Raw genomic sequence first — 13,820 nt, 5'->3', positions numbered from 1 at the left:
CTTCCCCCATCAAAATTCTATTTTCAGGTTGAGATTCCGGTAGACTCCTTGACATCGGCTGTCATTCCGTGAAGGCGTTGATTGAAGAAGGCTGGGTGGTGGACCTGTTTTTCGTTTGGTGGATAAATTTGGAATGAAACTCTCTCCTTAATGCACTCCGTCGAGCGTGATATTCACGGGCGCCGCCGCCGTCACCTCCCTGGAATCGGTCCGGGGGCCGGAGACACTTTTACTGTCTGCCTGCCTATATCACTTTTTTCCGGCCCACTGCCTTCACCGATGCTCAGCTGGGCAGAAAGCACAAATAAGTATGGTGGCGAAAAGCGCACATCACATCACAAGAAGCACAGCTTGCCTTGTTATTTTCTGTGGTCCGCCCGTATCCTTCGAGCGCAGGGTCGCAGGGTTTTTTTTTGCTGGCTCCCCAAATCAAGCAAGAAGGAAGGCAGAAAGGGAACGAGATCTAGTCACGTATTGAACGCAACGAAGCACGACATAAATACTTTGACATTTGAATAAGATTGCTATTTTGTTGTCGGTGGCATTGGCGTTTTTTATGCTCCTACGCGTTTTTTTTTCCCTTGAAGTCTAGGAACACCGTGACGGACGAAAGAGCGCCACCACCGGTTTTGGTGTGCAAATTATTCAACAACAACACCAAAAGACGTTTCTTTGGTCGTCCTCGGTCGGTCGGTTGGTGGTGACGATGCGTGGTGACGAAATTAGGCATCGAAGAACCCGGCGAATGGTGGTGATCCTTTTGAAAATGCATGATGCGTGTGGCCGTTATGTGTGTACATTGTCTCGTGGCTCCGGCGCGTATTTGCAAGCCAAACCATCGGAGCTCTCTAGGAGGCAGCATTATTCACCGATAGAAACTGAATATTCAGATAAAACCGCGCAGTATCGGTGCGGCCTTCTTATTGTACCCTTTGTTGCTCTACGCGCGGGGCACGCGGATTGTTACACAAAGAGCGCAGGGTGGGTTGTAGAAGTTCCAGTTCCAAGCGCCAAGGGACCACAACAGGTGGGGCTCATGGGGGCGTGCCCGTGTGTTCGACGAGTGGCTTTCTTCGCGAATTGTGATCGATGGTCCAGAATAGAACCTCTACACACTAAGCCGGGCAGCGTGCCCGTCTGCCGTAACAGTAACATTGCGCTTTTAAAGACGCTTTTACCGACCAGCTTTATGGCTCCATCCTCCCCCCACTCCCATTACATTGTCCACAATCTGCCGGGATCGTAAAACTGAGTCTAAAACTGCAAGCCACCACGCGACCATCCGCCAGCGGCAACCAGCACTATTTTTAGTTGTTCGAGTGATTCCTTAACCCAACAGTTTGGAAAATTACCCCACAATTGACTTTCATCGCCGTCGATCATTTGTGGCCATTAAGTGCACTTTATGGGCGGAAAACCGAACCCCGAAGCCGGCGGCTGCGGGCGTTGCCGGCTTTATTACGACGACGCCCGTAGATGATCTCATCGAATGGAGAACTCGGGCACGTCGCAGAGGAAGTGGTTCTTCGCTACCGGCAATGCCGAAATGATTGGTGCGCCAGCTGCTGTGCGAAGCTTGTGGCTGCATTATGAAACAGGCTGTACCGAGGCCAACCGCGAACCCCTCGTCGGGATCCTGTAGGTGGTGGAGCAACTAGCGTTAAATGTAATCAAATCAATCGCCGCTGCATACTGCTGCTGACGATGATGCAATAGCCGAGAGCCGGCGAAATGATGATAGCGATGATGGCGGGGGTCGTCAGAGGGCGGCCGATTCACTTGACGTTCGATTTCGAGGCGTCAACGAAGACGGCCCAAGTGTGGCCGTACACGTGAGATTTGCCCAGACCCCTCGGGAATGTCAACTCCCTCCGTGCTTGTCTGTGTTTGTTGTCTAACAAACCGTGCTCCTAGACACCCCCTGCGGCCATTAGTGGAGACTATTTTTAATCGATGCATCGTTGACCGGCCCGCGCGGGGCAATATGGTCGCCGACGACGCCAGGTCATCGCCGGTGGGGTGTGTATCGTGCTCTCCCCGCCGGTTGGCTAAGTAAACTAATCAATGTTACAGCGCCAACACATGCAGAAAGTGCAGCTCGCGTTGTGTGTTGGGCCGCGCGCCCGTTGCATTGGCCGCTGCAACAAAGTTAGCTTTCCCTCGGAGTGGTTCGGAGCATTGCACTCGTTCAAGGTTAGAGCGCTTAGAAGTGTGCGAAGCTGCCGGGCCTGCCGCCCCCCGGTGCACATGTGTCCGCGGCTGCGGCCGCAAATGCATCATCCGGAAGGGAAAGTGACACACTCTCGCGTGACCGCAGATAGGCTGGCCTCATTTTTTTAGCGCTCACCGCAGTGCAGTAAGACGAGCCCACACCGATGGCGAGTTCCCCATTGGTGCCCATCTCATCCCGACCGTTTTAGATAAACGACAATCACAGTGCGACTTCAATTAGTCCGCGGTTTGCTCCCCCGTTCTCCCTGGACTCTTTGCGCATCAGAAACAGGCTCGGTTCGCTTCGCTGGCCGTCGCTATGTCGGGGGTTCTAATTGGCCAACAGATGCCGGATTTGTGGATAAATTACGTGCGCCAGTAACGACAGTAAATGGCACTGGAGTGCTGCTCGTACGCAGACAGGTTGGGTTGGTGCTCGGGTGCCCTGATTGTCGTTGGTCACAGCTGTTAACTGCGCTATTACTGCGTACAGAGAAGAGGCCCTATGAGCATGCAAATAACGCACGCCTCTGTCTGGTCTGGCGTCCCGGGCTCATTGGGGGCTCGTTTGCCGGCAACCAAGTGCCAGTTAGATGTCACTTGCCAGTACCCACGAAAGCCAAAAACCACGTCCATTACTTACAAATGTTACTGCCAAATGTCTCTCTGCGTGTGCGCAAACGTCACGCATCGCGCGAACCAACGAAGCGTGCGACATACAGACGAAATCGGTTGCAACATTGTTGCCACACACCATCAATGGGTGAACGCACGCCCTGCATTATAGTGCATTTATTATCTTCTGTTGGGCCAACCCCCCTCCCCCCAAAACGCCGAATCGGGAATCGTCAGAATCGTCCCGGTTTCGGTGATACTGCTACTGTTGGTTGCGAATCGTTCCAATTTCCTCACTCTTCCGGCTGCTGCCTGCCGGCGCGTCAATCACAGGATGGCTGGCTGGTTCTGCCGGAGTCGGCCCCGGAAAAGCCGTTTAATGTCACGCGAGTGATGGAGCCCCGTCTATGGGAACACGAACGCCCATCGAAAGAGTGACAATGTGCGCCTTCTGGGCTGATCCTTCGTCGAACGGTGTTGGAGCCCGTGGCTGATTGTTGCAACAATGTGTACCCCTCGTCGGTGGGGCCAATCGTCGCGGCCCATTACTGTGGCCGTTCTGCAGTTGGTCTGATTCCTCCGTTGTTTTGTTGCTTTCCGGTTCTTCCTTCAGGTTCCGGTAGTGCCGCAAGTGCCCTCCCGTGAAGCGTGTCTTCCTCTGCACGCGATGGGCTAGCTCCGGAGCAAAAACGGTGTTTATTTGTAAAATGCTGGCACTGATTTTTGCGTGCAGGACTCTCAACTGCTTCTGGCTACTACTAATTGGAATGGCAAACTGTGTTTGGGGCCAACGGTGGGCACTCTCGTCGTCGAGGGTTACTATGTTGCATTTCGCATGCCATTACTTTTTCGCCGAATATCCTGATAGCAAGCAGGCTCCTTCCAACTGTCATTGCCTTCTTCGAACAAATGCAAGGCTTGCTGGGCCGTTGCGTACTCGACACTCGATGTCGATGTACTCTCTCTCTCTCTCTGTCTCCCGTTCTCGGTGATTCGTTAATGCGGAGCGCAAATTGGCATCGTGATTTACTTTTTCAATTATATCCTGTTGGCACGTTTTTGCGGCCCTCGCCGCTGTCTCGGAGCGTGACTAACGTCTGCCCTGCTGTGCGTGTGCGTATCATCGCGCGACTTCTTATCATCTGCTCCGTCGTATCGTTATCGGGATTTCAAACATGTTGTTTACGCCAGGCGACAGGATCGAGCGCGGAGGGATGAGGCGACACGACCGATAAGTAGTAGTGCGGTGGTGAGCAGGAAGTTGGCTGACCGTAGCCTCTGAAATCTCCAATCACCGATCGGTCGCGGGGGCATGTGTTTGTGTCCGCGCTCTGCAGTAGATGCGCGAACTGATTAAAAATCGACCGACGGCGATGCTGTGTGATGGTGGATGGCCCAAGGGGGGGAGCTCGCTCTTTGTCCAACACAACCCGAGTCCCAGCCTGCTACGCGTGTATCGCCGCGCCGGTTCGCAAACTTTTGTCAGCTGTTCGGCCGAGTTTGCGGTTTGCTCGAGTTATCTCTTACCCCAACACGTACACAGCCTAAGCCGGGTATGCAATGCGCCGCGGTTTGCGCGTGTAGTGGTCCATTTGCCGCTCCGGCCCGCTGGTGTTGGTGTGGCCCGTGGGGGCCGGCGAGATGTGTGTTCGCGATCTATAAAAGCAGTGCAGCAGAAGGTTCTGAAGGCGACAAATGGTCTACGCGGCGAGCCGTTAACGCATCTCTCTCGGGCAGTGTGTGGTTCAGTCGCTGGCTGACTGACAGGCACTCGATTAGAGTAGGCGCTGCACCCTGATCTCACCTGATGCGTGCGCGCGTGAACAAAGAAAAGTATTAGACCACAAAAGTGGGTTTTCTCGCTCTCCCGGAGGGACCATCATCACGCGGGTCGTGTGTGGTGATCATCGCGGTGTTCGTGAGCGGGGCAGGGGGGCGGACGATCGCACAAAACCAGTTTATTGCCAGTACCAGCCGAGTAGCATCAGCATGTGGGACGAAGTATTGTCATGTAAATTACGATCGGTTCCAAAATATTTCCTCGCTGTTTGCGTGTTGTGCGTTCTGCTTCTAATGCGTGTTCCGGTTTGCTTTGTGTTTGCAGGTTTAAGCTCCCGCCAGGATACGGCCTCTCCGACCGATACGGCATGCTCCTCCGAATCGCCCGCATTCTTGGGGCCCTCGTCGATTCACCTGCTGCTGTACGATCAGAACAGCTCCGAGGAAGAGCTGGAAGTGATCAACGGTGCCGCAGGTGACGTCGGAAGCTGTAACATCGCGCAAGTGAGTGGAGCAAGTGCCGGCGATCAGCTGCCAGGTGGCGGCGATGAGGAGGACGAAGATGACGATGCCACCGAAGAGATCGCTGAGGAGGAGGACGAGGACGACAAGGATTACGTGTCGCCAGTGGTGGGTGGTCCAACGACGATGACGACGATGACGCCAACGACAATCATCGGTAGTGCCGCCGGTGGTCCGATGGACACGGGCGGGCGCGGTCAGTTTGTGTCACTTGCCGGTGTGGCCGGTGCGAGCGATGTGAGTTTGGAGGACGTGTTCGCCGAAGATGGAGCCGAGTCGCTGGACGAGTATGCCAACGAGCTGTGCTTGGCCTCCAATCCGCCTCACACTCAAACACTCAGCGGTGCCGCTTCTAACGCATCCGCTGGTGACAAGCGCTTCAACAGCAGTCTGTTGGAGAAACGCAAACGATCTCTGGCCCAAAACTCGGACGATGAGGTGCGTCTTGATCTTGCGTGGTTGGGAATCATAATTCTAATGGCTGTTTGCTTCCAGGTTCGCTACCTTTTAGAGCAGCAACAGCAAGCAACGCTGCCGACACATCCGCAGCAGCACTCTCTTCCGGCTCATCATCATCACCATCATCATCATTCGATGCGCCAGTCAGCAAAGCAACAGCACCTGCATCAGGAGCACCTGCACCACCCGGAGGAGGCGCTTCTGTCGGCGCCAGTCAACTTCCGTACGTCTCCCCCTTTAGAAGCTTTAAAACCACACCGTGGCCATATTTTACAACGCTCGACGACTCCACTGATACTCACCGAGGGTGGTGGCGCCTGTGTGGGGCCGCCGGGAGCCACCGACGTAGGGGGAGTTCTTTCGTACGGCGGCGGCGGACTGCTCGGGTCCGGATCGAGATCGTCGCTGTCCTCGCTCGGTGGAGGCTGTGTGGGCAGTGCGGGTTCCGGCAGTGGATTCTACGGACCCGGGCTCGTGGGTGGTGGTACAGGCGGTCTTCGATTCACTCTCGGCCGTCGCCCCATTGGCTGTGATAGTCCTCTGACTGCTGTGAGCCATCGCAACAGCACCAATCAATACGGTGGTGGCAGCAACAGCCTAGGATCCGGTCTTAGTACAACAACCAGAACAACAACCAGAGCGTCATCATCATCATCGTCGTCGTCGTCGCTCTCATCCACGTCCTCGCTGGCGATCAGTGGTGGAGGCCGTGGCGGCGGTAGTCCGGGATCGGTAGATCCGTGCCCCCTAGCAGCAGTAGCAGTAGAGCAGCAGCAGCAGCGGTCCAGTGGCGGAAGCGCCTCGGTAGTAACCAATATGGACGTCAGCCGGTCCGTTAGTCCTCCGGCGAAAATGTTTCACTGTGCGGTTTCTCCCCGGCGCCGCCAGCCTCGCCACCAGCAGCAGCGCTTGCAGCGGCCCCACAGGCCCTGTTTAGACTTCGATAAAATGCAGCAGGTAAGATGCGCCGCGACACGGCACGGCATGGCCCGGTCCTCCGTAACTCTACTTTCCCTCTTCTCGCACAGCTGAAGGCACGCTCGGTAACCACTTGGCGACACAGTAACGAGCACTCGGGCGAGCTGTCCGTCTTTTGCTGGTGATGATGAATGAACAGTTGCCACCGGTGGTGGCCGCCGCTACTCGTTCGACGTGTTGCCCTCGGTGTCGCGACCAACGCCAGCACGACGGTTGGTGGTTCGTTCGAAATGGCTGTGGTGTGATTGATTTCCAGCCGGGGCTCGATCGATGGTTTCGATCGAGATTTGTGATTTTTCCGGAAGCAAGAAGACATACACAGTACAAGAAGGAGGAACAGTTTGTTTACGGTGCGATCTTTAGAAGTGATCGCGTGCAGGGCCCCTACCAAGCACAAGCTCGATCGATAGACAGATGAGCACAAATGGAACGGAGATATTGGGATGGGCTCTATCTGACCTCCGATCGATCGACACACGACACACGCGCTTGTCTTTGGGTTGGCAACACTACTAATGGTGGTAGCGATCGGTCACAACTTGACGTACGTACGCACAGCATCATGAAGGCAGCACAACGACGCCGGGCTGCTGTTTGTTTGACTATTGCGCCGCCCCCCGTTTCGTTTTCGTAAACAAACAGACGCACGTGGCCGCGCCATAATTAGGTTTTTTCAATTCACTGTGTGTTTGTGTGTTTCGTTATTCGTTTTAATACTACTCGTAATAACATTTTCAAAGCAATTTTGTGATTTTAATCGTTAGCAAATGTGTATTAAGTTTGATTGTGTTTACTTTCCAACCTTCTCATTACTACTCGGCCCCCTCCGAGTTCACTTCGAACTTCGGATACGGAGAGTTTCCGGGAACGTTCCCGTGGGTTGGGCTGTTGAAGGGCGCAGAACTGAACCGAACGGCGATATGACGGTAGAGGAAACGCGATCTTTTCCGGGCTAGTTCTACTCAGGGACACACATACAACAACGCACACATGCAGCATCGTAGACGGGGGGCATATGGAATCGAAGGGCCATGAGAACCGCTACCAAAGAGAGAGAGAGAGAGAGAGCGCAGGAAGCAATTCAAGAATGGAACGTTTTATCCATTTTAACGCAACGCCATTTTGTAGTCATCCCAAACCGGAAGCGAGGGGCCGAGCGAATCACGACGCATATTCAACCAATCTCTGCCATTTCGCAAACCTACAATAGCACCAAGCAAACACGGAGGGAGGCGAAACATAGTATAGACCGCGCAGCAGGACACAGGATTTAGTAGAAAATGAATCAAACTTAAGAACCGTTACTCTCTCACCCGAACACCCGAACGCCACAACGGTCGGCACCCCCTTTAGGACAAGTCTAAGTGACAAAATACAAATCAAATTGTGTTCGCCGATCCTGTTGTTGGCCAGAAGAAGACGGTGCAAAGCCGAACCTCTCTCACCTACAAGCAGCAGAAGCCCAGTTACAATAATCCCCGAACCAACGGAAACAACAACAAGCCATTATACTGCCGTTAACAGAAAGGGAGAGTCACAAAACTGAAACAAACCTGGGGACGGAACGCCCCAGGAGTCCCCTGGATTCGCGTGTTTAATATCTACCGTGAAGTCGTCTATTTTGTTCTGGTGATCATTGATCGCGTTGTATGTCGCGGTGTGGTGTTGTTATCAGTACTCTCTTAGGTGTGTTGTGTTTCCTGTTTACGTTTTCGCGCGCGAAAAAGCGAAACAAAAATCGTTTAGATATTGCCCATCAATTAATCGTATAACAACAACATTAACTGCCCGATCGAAGAAGGTTCGGAGCTTGAGCATCGATGATGCGGGATGATCGAGGAATGATCGAGGTTAATCGAGCGAAACGCATAAGTTTGTTAGAACATTATTTATAAGAACAACAACGACACGACGAGGACGTGGTCGCCTTTTCGGAAGTTCGGAACGCGGACGTGCTTCAGTCCATGGCGCATTCACTGCGCGCGCGCGCGCGCAGCACATCAAACAAACCGTAGACTATATTTTATCGAACCTACAAACACATTAAACAACAATAAAATAATTAGCTACTTGGCGACACGTAATAGACCCACAATCGAATTGAAGCGAAGCAGCCGCCCCCCCCCGCAGGTGACTCCTGTTCGAAGGGGACAGCTTTGGAGTTGGTTTGCGCGCTGTTAAGGAATGGTCCGACCACTTTTCGTAAAGGAATAAACAGTGCCAATGGAGGGTCCGATTCACGGGTCACACAGGTTGTTTTGTTCCCCCCCCCCGCTTCAGTTCCACTATCTTAGTTGTTAGTTTTGTACATTTCTCCTACGGAAGTGTGTGATGATGATGATGGACAACACGAGCAAGTGTTGCACCTATCAAAGGGTCGCCGTCTCAAGACACGCGGGGGCAATCAGCGCCCCGCGGGAGAGAGGTTTTACAAATTTGTATCATAAGTAAAAATGTAACACATAAACAGAGGCGCTTTTGGGACGAATTGGTCGAACCGGCGGCCTCGAAGAAACCTTTCCTGTGAGACACAACTAAGGCAGAGGCTGCCAGAGGAAGTAAATGTATCCTTTAGTACCACGCAACACACACGCATTGAGCAAACAGAAACGCAAAACAATACAAATAATAACATATAACGCGGTGGTGTGAATGATAGAGAGAATACAGATTTACAGCGGAGAACGACTGGCGGCAGCACCGAACGACACGCGCGGACACATTAACAATGTTAAGGTTGATAAGTAAGTTAAGTAGAGAACAAAACAATTAATTATTGAAAGCGCCGGAAAGGGGCGGACTGGCTGGGAGACACATTTGATGAGGAATGATCATATTGATGGCCGGAAAACGTTAATCAAACTGAATAAATGGAAACACAATCGCACACTCACTCACACCGAGAGGTCGAGTATAGTAGAGATCGGTAGATCGGCATTCGTTAGTGAAGCTAACTAAAGCTACTAAAATATCCTCTCTTTTACTTTTGGGCTAGTATTGGGTAGCATTTCTCTCGAAGCGATGGGCTTCTCTCGATCACGTGCGATCGCGCCATTAGAGAACATTTGTTGTACTGACACGTGGCGCGCAGCAGAGTGGCGAAGACGAGCGATCTTTCACAGCAAGTACTGAAAAACGTCGCGTAATGGGGACTGTGGCCACAAGGCCTTGGCAGGAGGACGTGTAAATAATTGAAGTCGAGAGCAGCAGCGGAATGGTGTAGCGGGGAATCATTGGTGTCGCCACACGCGTAACAAATGCATTTTGAAATGAATTTTTGTAGTTTTTCAAAAGAATAAAAATCATGAAGTGTGCATGTGTGTGTATGTCGACCACCGGAAGGGAATGTCCCGACGTGTGGGTCATACACCAGGTGAAAACTAAATTGAAAACAAACTAAGTTTAACGATGAAACGGAGTGCAGATAAAATCGAGCGCGCGCATAGAGAGAGAGAGAGAGAGAGAGAGAGTTTTGTTGTGGCAGAAACAATAGTAGAACGAGGGCCGTAGAACGGCAACACGTGGGTGGGAGACACGCGACGACGCGCGTTTCTGTTTTGCTTTCCCTCACATCTGGTCTCTTCTCTAAGAACCGGGCGCAAGTAAGTAAACGGATTGGTAGGAACTCCGCCACTAAAAACGAATTTATGTAAACCTTTTCCTTCCCCGTCGATGGATAGTGATATGTGTTTGTTTTCAACTGTTTCAAAACACTGTTTTCTTTGTTATATTGAATTGGAGAAGAACGGAAAAGGACAGATTGTCTCAGACCCCAGCAGCTCAGCTCGTGGGATAAAAGAACGCAAAACAATAACAAATCAAGCAAGGAAGGGCGTGCGCGGCGATGATGGAGGTAAAATATGGCCATGAATTAATCGAATTCTTAGAAATGCAAATCAACAAGTAGAGAAACGGAAGCGAGCGAGCGAGCGAGTGATCGGAACTCTTGGAACTGAATCGAAAACTGATTTAAAAATCTGCAACAAAAAAAAGTAGTAGCGCTGAACAAGCTGAAAACAAAATAAAACAACCACAAACGATTAAAATAAACAAAAACCCATCTTAATGCTTGGCTTCGTTTTTCGCATCGCTTGGGAAGTTACGCGGGAATTCACAGCCCCTTATCGGCCCGGGGTGCCTTATCGGAAGAGTTAATGAGATGGAACCAGCTCTATCAGCTATTCTGCTCTTCGGGTCAGTAGAGATTTTCCTCCCGGAGTTGGAGCACCGCGAATCGCTACGAAATGCATCTTCAAACCGTCCTCGTTTGTGTTGTCCTCGCGAGTGCTTCTGTGACCGCTGCTCGCTGCAACCGCTATCGTAATCAAAAGTATTGTGGTTGGTTCAACGATCGTATTGAGATATTCCAACCCCAAGGGCTAAGGGTAACGCAACCGACCTCCCGCGGCTTGGTGTCGTTTGGCATCGAAGTGTACCTCAACCAATTTGCCCGGGGCAATGCCGTCGGCTGTGATGTTTGTGCCAATGCAACCATTGTGCAGCCGAGCGACAAAAACGTGATTCTGTTCCATCCGACGGCAATAATCCGGGCGAAAGATCACTTTCGATACGTGATCACCAAACACTATCGATCGGGCGCTGTTCGGCGGTATCGCTGCGCATTCCATGTGGCGCGTAAGTGACGCTGACGATGGGGACAAACGAGAACGCCTCAATAACGGTTAGTTTTTTTAGAATCCCGTGTTGGCTACCTTCCTACAGTTGCTAAATCGTGCTTCGGGGCAGGACCTGATGCAGCCCAATCCCATTTGCCAGACGACAACGTGCGGCTAAAAAATGATAAACGTCTGCTGGAACAGATCATACAAGACCACAGCGGCCAGTGTGATCAGCTTACAAATATGCTCATTGTGGCCGATTCAAAGCAAACCGATTCGCAGAGAGAACTGGTGGAATATGTTCGTGATCGGCTCGAATCGATGTGGCCTGCCATTGCGTGGTCTGACGTGCTTGGCAAAATCTATCGGTCCGACGAAGGGATAGTCTTGGTGCTGCGATCGCTGATCGAGAAGAAGCGAATTCTTCATCTTTGCCAGGGGACAAATTATGTCTCCGACTACGATAACTTACCGCCTCCGTCATGGGACGACGATGGGGATGATTACGAAGACGAAGCTACCACTAATTCCCCGGAACTGATGTGACTTCGAAGAACGAAGATTTTTGTGTTAATTTTAATCATTCTTTTTAATTATTTTGGTTGAATAATGTAATTTTCTTCCTCGTATTAGATCGTTTTTGGAAATCATTTTTTAAAGTCGATTTTTCGAAATCGAAGTTGATTTTTCTATAATCTCGGAAAAGTTGTTGCCTTGGATAAATATGTTTCTATCATTTTTTTGTTGAAGCGCTCTCTAGCGGTTGGTAGCTCAAATAGTTCCTCATTCGACTGTGCAACATTGTGCGCAATATTGTTTGCGACTAGAAGGAACTTCGAAAATGTTCGAAAACTGCAATTGAATTGTGTCGTTTTCGTGACTCCGTGATATTTTGGGTTTTGTGATGAAAATAAATAAATAAACAGGCCTTCATTACGGAAAGACCTCGTTACCGCGTGCAATGCGAGAAAATGCAGTGTTGATAAGCGAAGCGAAACGATCCCTGTGGAGAGTCTGTTTACATTCCACCAATACTATCATTAGACCTTCTGGCTACACTTATCAGGAGTCGGAAGACACCAACACACGATCTTCGGTAATCGATTAGTCATTAGAAACCTTTCGCGGGCATCCGCAGATCAGTAGAAGTGAACAGCTCCGAGTGAAACGATGTCGAACCGCAAGCAGCTCTGGTGGGGAATCGGCCTGGCGTTGCTAATGGTGGTTAGCTGTCTGGTCGAGTCAACGGACGCCAGAAGACACCGTTCGAAGAGCCGCCACCGTTCACCGAAGGGAGTGAATATCGAGATCTACCATCCGAAGGGTGTTTTGATTTGGTATCCCTACCGCCCGGGGTTGGAGGCCTTCGGGATCGAAATTTTCATCAACAAACCCAACCCCGGAGAGGACAGCTCGGAAGAGGCACCTCTTTGTGATATCTGTCTCAATACGACCGAAATCACGTACGGAAAGTTCATCTTGCGCAGCGACGACGCGATCATCCGGAGCCGCGATCATCTGTTCTATAACGCGATCCTGCAGAAAGCCGGTGCCAAAGCTAGCGTTTCGCGCTCGAATGAGTTCTACGTTTCAGGTGAGTAACGCGCATCTAGAACATTCCGGCGAGGAAGCCATTTGCATTTACGCTATTCGCCTATCGTCTCGTAGAGAGTCGCATTTTGCTGGGCAGCGTTACGGGTGAAGCTTCCTCGTGCAACAAGAACGCCAACTCGGCCCTAACCACGGCAACGCAGCGTATTGGCAGCAGCGAGGTGGAGAAGCTGCGTGGTGAGGTGAAACTTCTGGAGGATATTCTGCTCGAGGTGAACCAAAAGTGTTACGCCGGACAGAATCAAACGAAACAGCTACATCTGACGGCAGAGACACCGACACGCTACGAAGGAGCGAAAGAGCTGTACGAGTTTGCGGCGAATTGGCTGAACAGCGCGTTGCCAACCATCAACTGGAACCGGACGCTGGTGGATGCGTTTTACGTGAACGGGGGAATCGGCATCGAGGTGCCCACTATTATCGAAAAGCAAAAGATCTTTAAGCTGGCCGAAGCACTGCCGGGACAGCCGATCAGCGATCTCGACCTGTTCCACACGGAGGACATGGCGAACGAGATCGACGCTTGGTCTTGAAGCTATACTGACTGTTTTATATTTCGTATTTGTTTTATTATGGTCGCCTCGGACTCGGACCCCGGACGATTCAAAGACCGTTTGCTTTTATTAGAATAAAATTATTGTTTTGACTGCACTGCTTATAGGTTGTTTTGCAGGAAATTCCCACAATCGTTGGGGACACACGCGAAAGATCAACGACCCATGCGACCCACGACATATTGTAATCAATCTGTTATCTGTTGAACTTTGGACCGATTCGTTTGCTCGGAACAAATTGCAAGATTGCAGTATAATCAACGGGCATCCAGTTTGTTCCGAAACTATTGTTGAAACATGTTTGGAATGTTTAACACAACGATCAAGTTCATTGTGCGCTTTTACCGCGCTTCGATTGCTAAGCGAATGGAAGTGGCAGTTTCGGGTCCATCCCTTCCTCGTCGATAAATTGGATGCCGTCGATCCGAAATGCCCGGATAATGCACTTTGCACCAAGAACTGAACCGCTGCA

At 51.3% G+C, this 13,820-nt stretch overlaps 3 protein-coding genes across 4 annotated transcripts in view; all 3 read left to right on the top strand.

Annotated features, from left to right (window-relative positions):
- LOC131208815 (AT-rich interactive domain-containing protein 1B) overlaps nucleotides 1-8,642 on the top strand; it is a 34,196-nt gene extending 25,554 nt beyond the window's left edge. The window contains exons 1-4 of one of the 2 annotated variants that reach the window (XM_058201716.1): nucleotides 4,747-4,837; nucleotides 4,931-5,565; nucleotides 5,623-6,543; nucleotides 6,615-8,642. In XM_058201716.1, the coding sequence (XP_058057699.1) occupies nucleotides 4,816-4,837; nucleotides 4,931-5,565; nucleotides 5,623-6,543; nucleotides 6,615-6,689 (1,653 nt within the window). In that variant the 5' untranslated portion in view covers nucleotides 4,747-4,815 and the 3' untranslated portion in view covers nucleotides 6,690-8,642. Of the gene's footprint in view, nucleotides 1-4,746; nucleotides 4,838-4,930; nucleotides 5,566-5,622; nucleotides 6,544-6,614 lie in introns of those variants that run through there. The other variant, XM_058201715.1, reaches the window with a different exon arrangement.
- A 2,145-nt stretch (nucleotides 8,643-10,787) lies between these two features.
- LOC131209666 (uncharacterized) lies at nucleotides 10,788-11,744 on the top strand. The gene is made up of 2 exons (XM_058202782.1): nucleotides 10,788-11,199; nucleotides 11,260-11,744. The coding sequence occupies exons 1-2, from the start codon at nucleotides 10,809-10,811 to the stop codon at nucleotides 11,727-11,729; spliced, it is 861 nt and encodes a 286-aa protein (XP_058058765.1). The 5' UTR covers nucleotides 10,788-10,808; the 3' UTR covers nucleotides 11,730-11,744.
- A 607-nt stretch (nucleotides 11,745-12,351) lies between these two features.
- Nucleotides 12,352-13,445, top strand: LOC131209665 (uncharacterized). Its single transcript, XM_058202780.1, has 2 exons — nucleotides 12,352-12,777; nucleotides 12,852-13,445. The coding sequence occupies exons 1-2, from the start codon at nucleotides 12,354-12,356 to the stop codon at nucleotides 13,325-13,327; spliced, it is 900 nt and encodes a 299-aa protein (XP_058058763.1). The 5' UTR covers nucleotides 12,352-12,353; the 3' UTR covers nucleotides 13,328-13,445.
- The last annotated feature ends 375 nt before the right edge of the window (nucleotides 13,446-13,820 follow it).

The sequence above is a fragment of the Anopheles bellator genome, chromosome 2 (genome assembly GCF_943735745.2).
Source record: "Anopheles bellator chromosome 2, idAnoBellAS_SP24_06.2, whole genome shotgun sequence".
In the NCBI taxonomy this organism is placed as follows: domain Eukaryota; kingdom Metazoa; phylum Arthropoda; class Insecta; order Diptera; family Culicidae; genus Anopheles; species Anopheles bellator.
The sequence above is the reverse complement of the archived record's forward strand: the minus strand, read 5'-3'. Positions and strand labels throughout refer to the sequence as shown.

Coding starts and splice junctions, on each gene's coding strand:
- LOC131209665 (XM_058202780.1), top strand. CDS start 12,354: ATGTCGAACCGCAAGCAGCTCTGGTGGGGAATCGGCCTGGCGTTGCTA. Junction 12,778..12,851: donor GAATGAGTTCTACGTTTCAG/GTGAGTAACGCG, acceptor ATCGTCTCGTAG/AGAGTCGCATTTTGCTGGGC.
- LOC131209666 (XM_058202782.1), top strand. CDS start 10,809: ATGCATCTTCAAACCGTCCTCGTTTGTGTTGTCCTCGCGAGTGCTTCT. Junction 11,200..11,259: donor CTGCGCATTCCATGTGGCGC/GTAAGTGACGCT, acceptor TAGTTTTTTTAG/AATCCCGTGTTGGCTACCTT.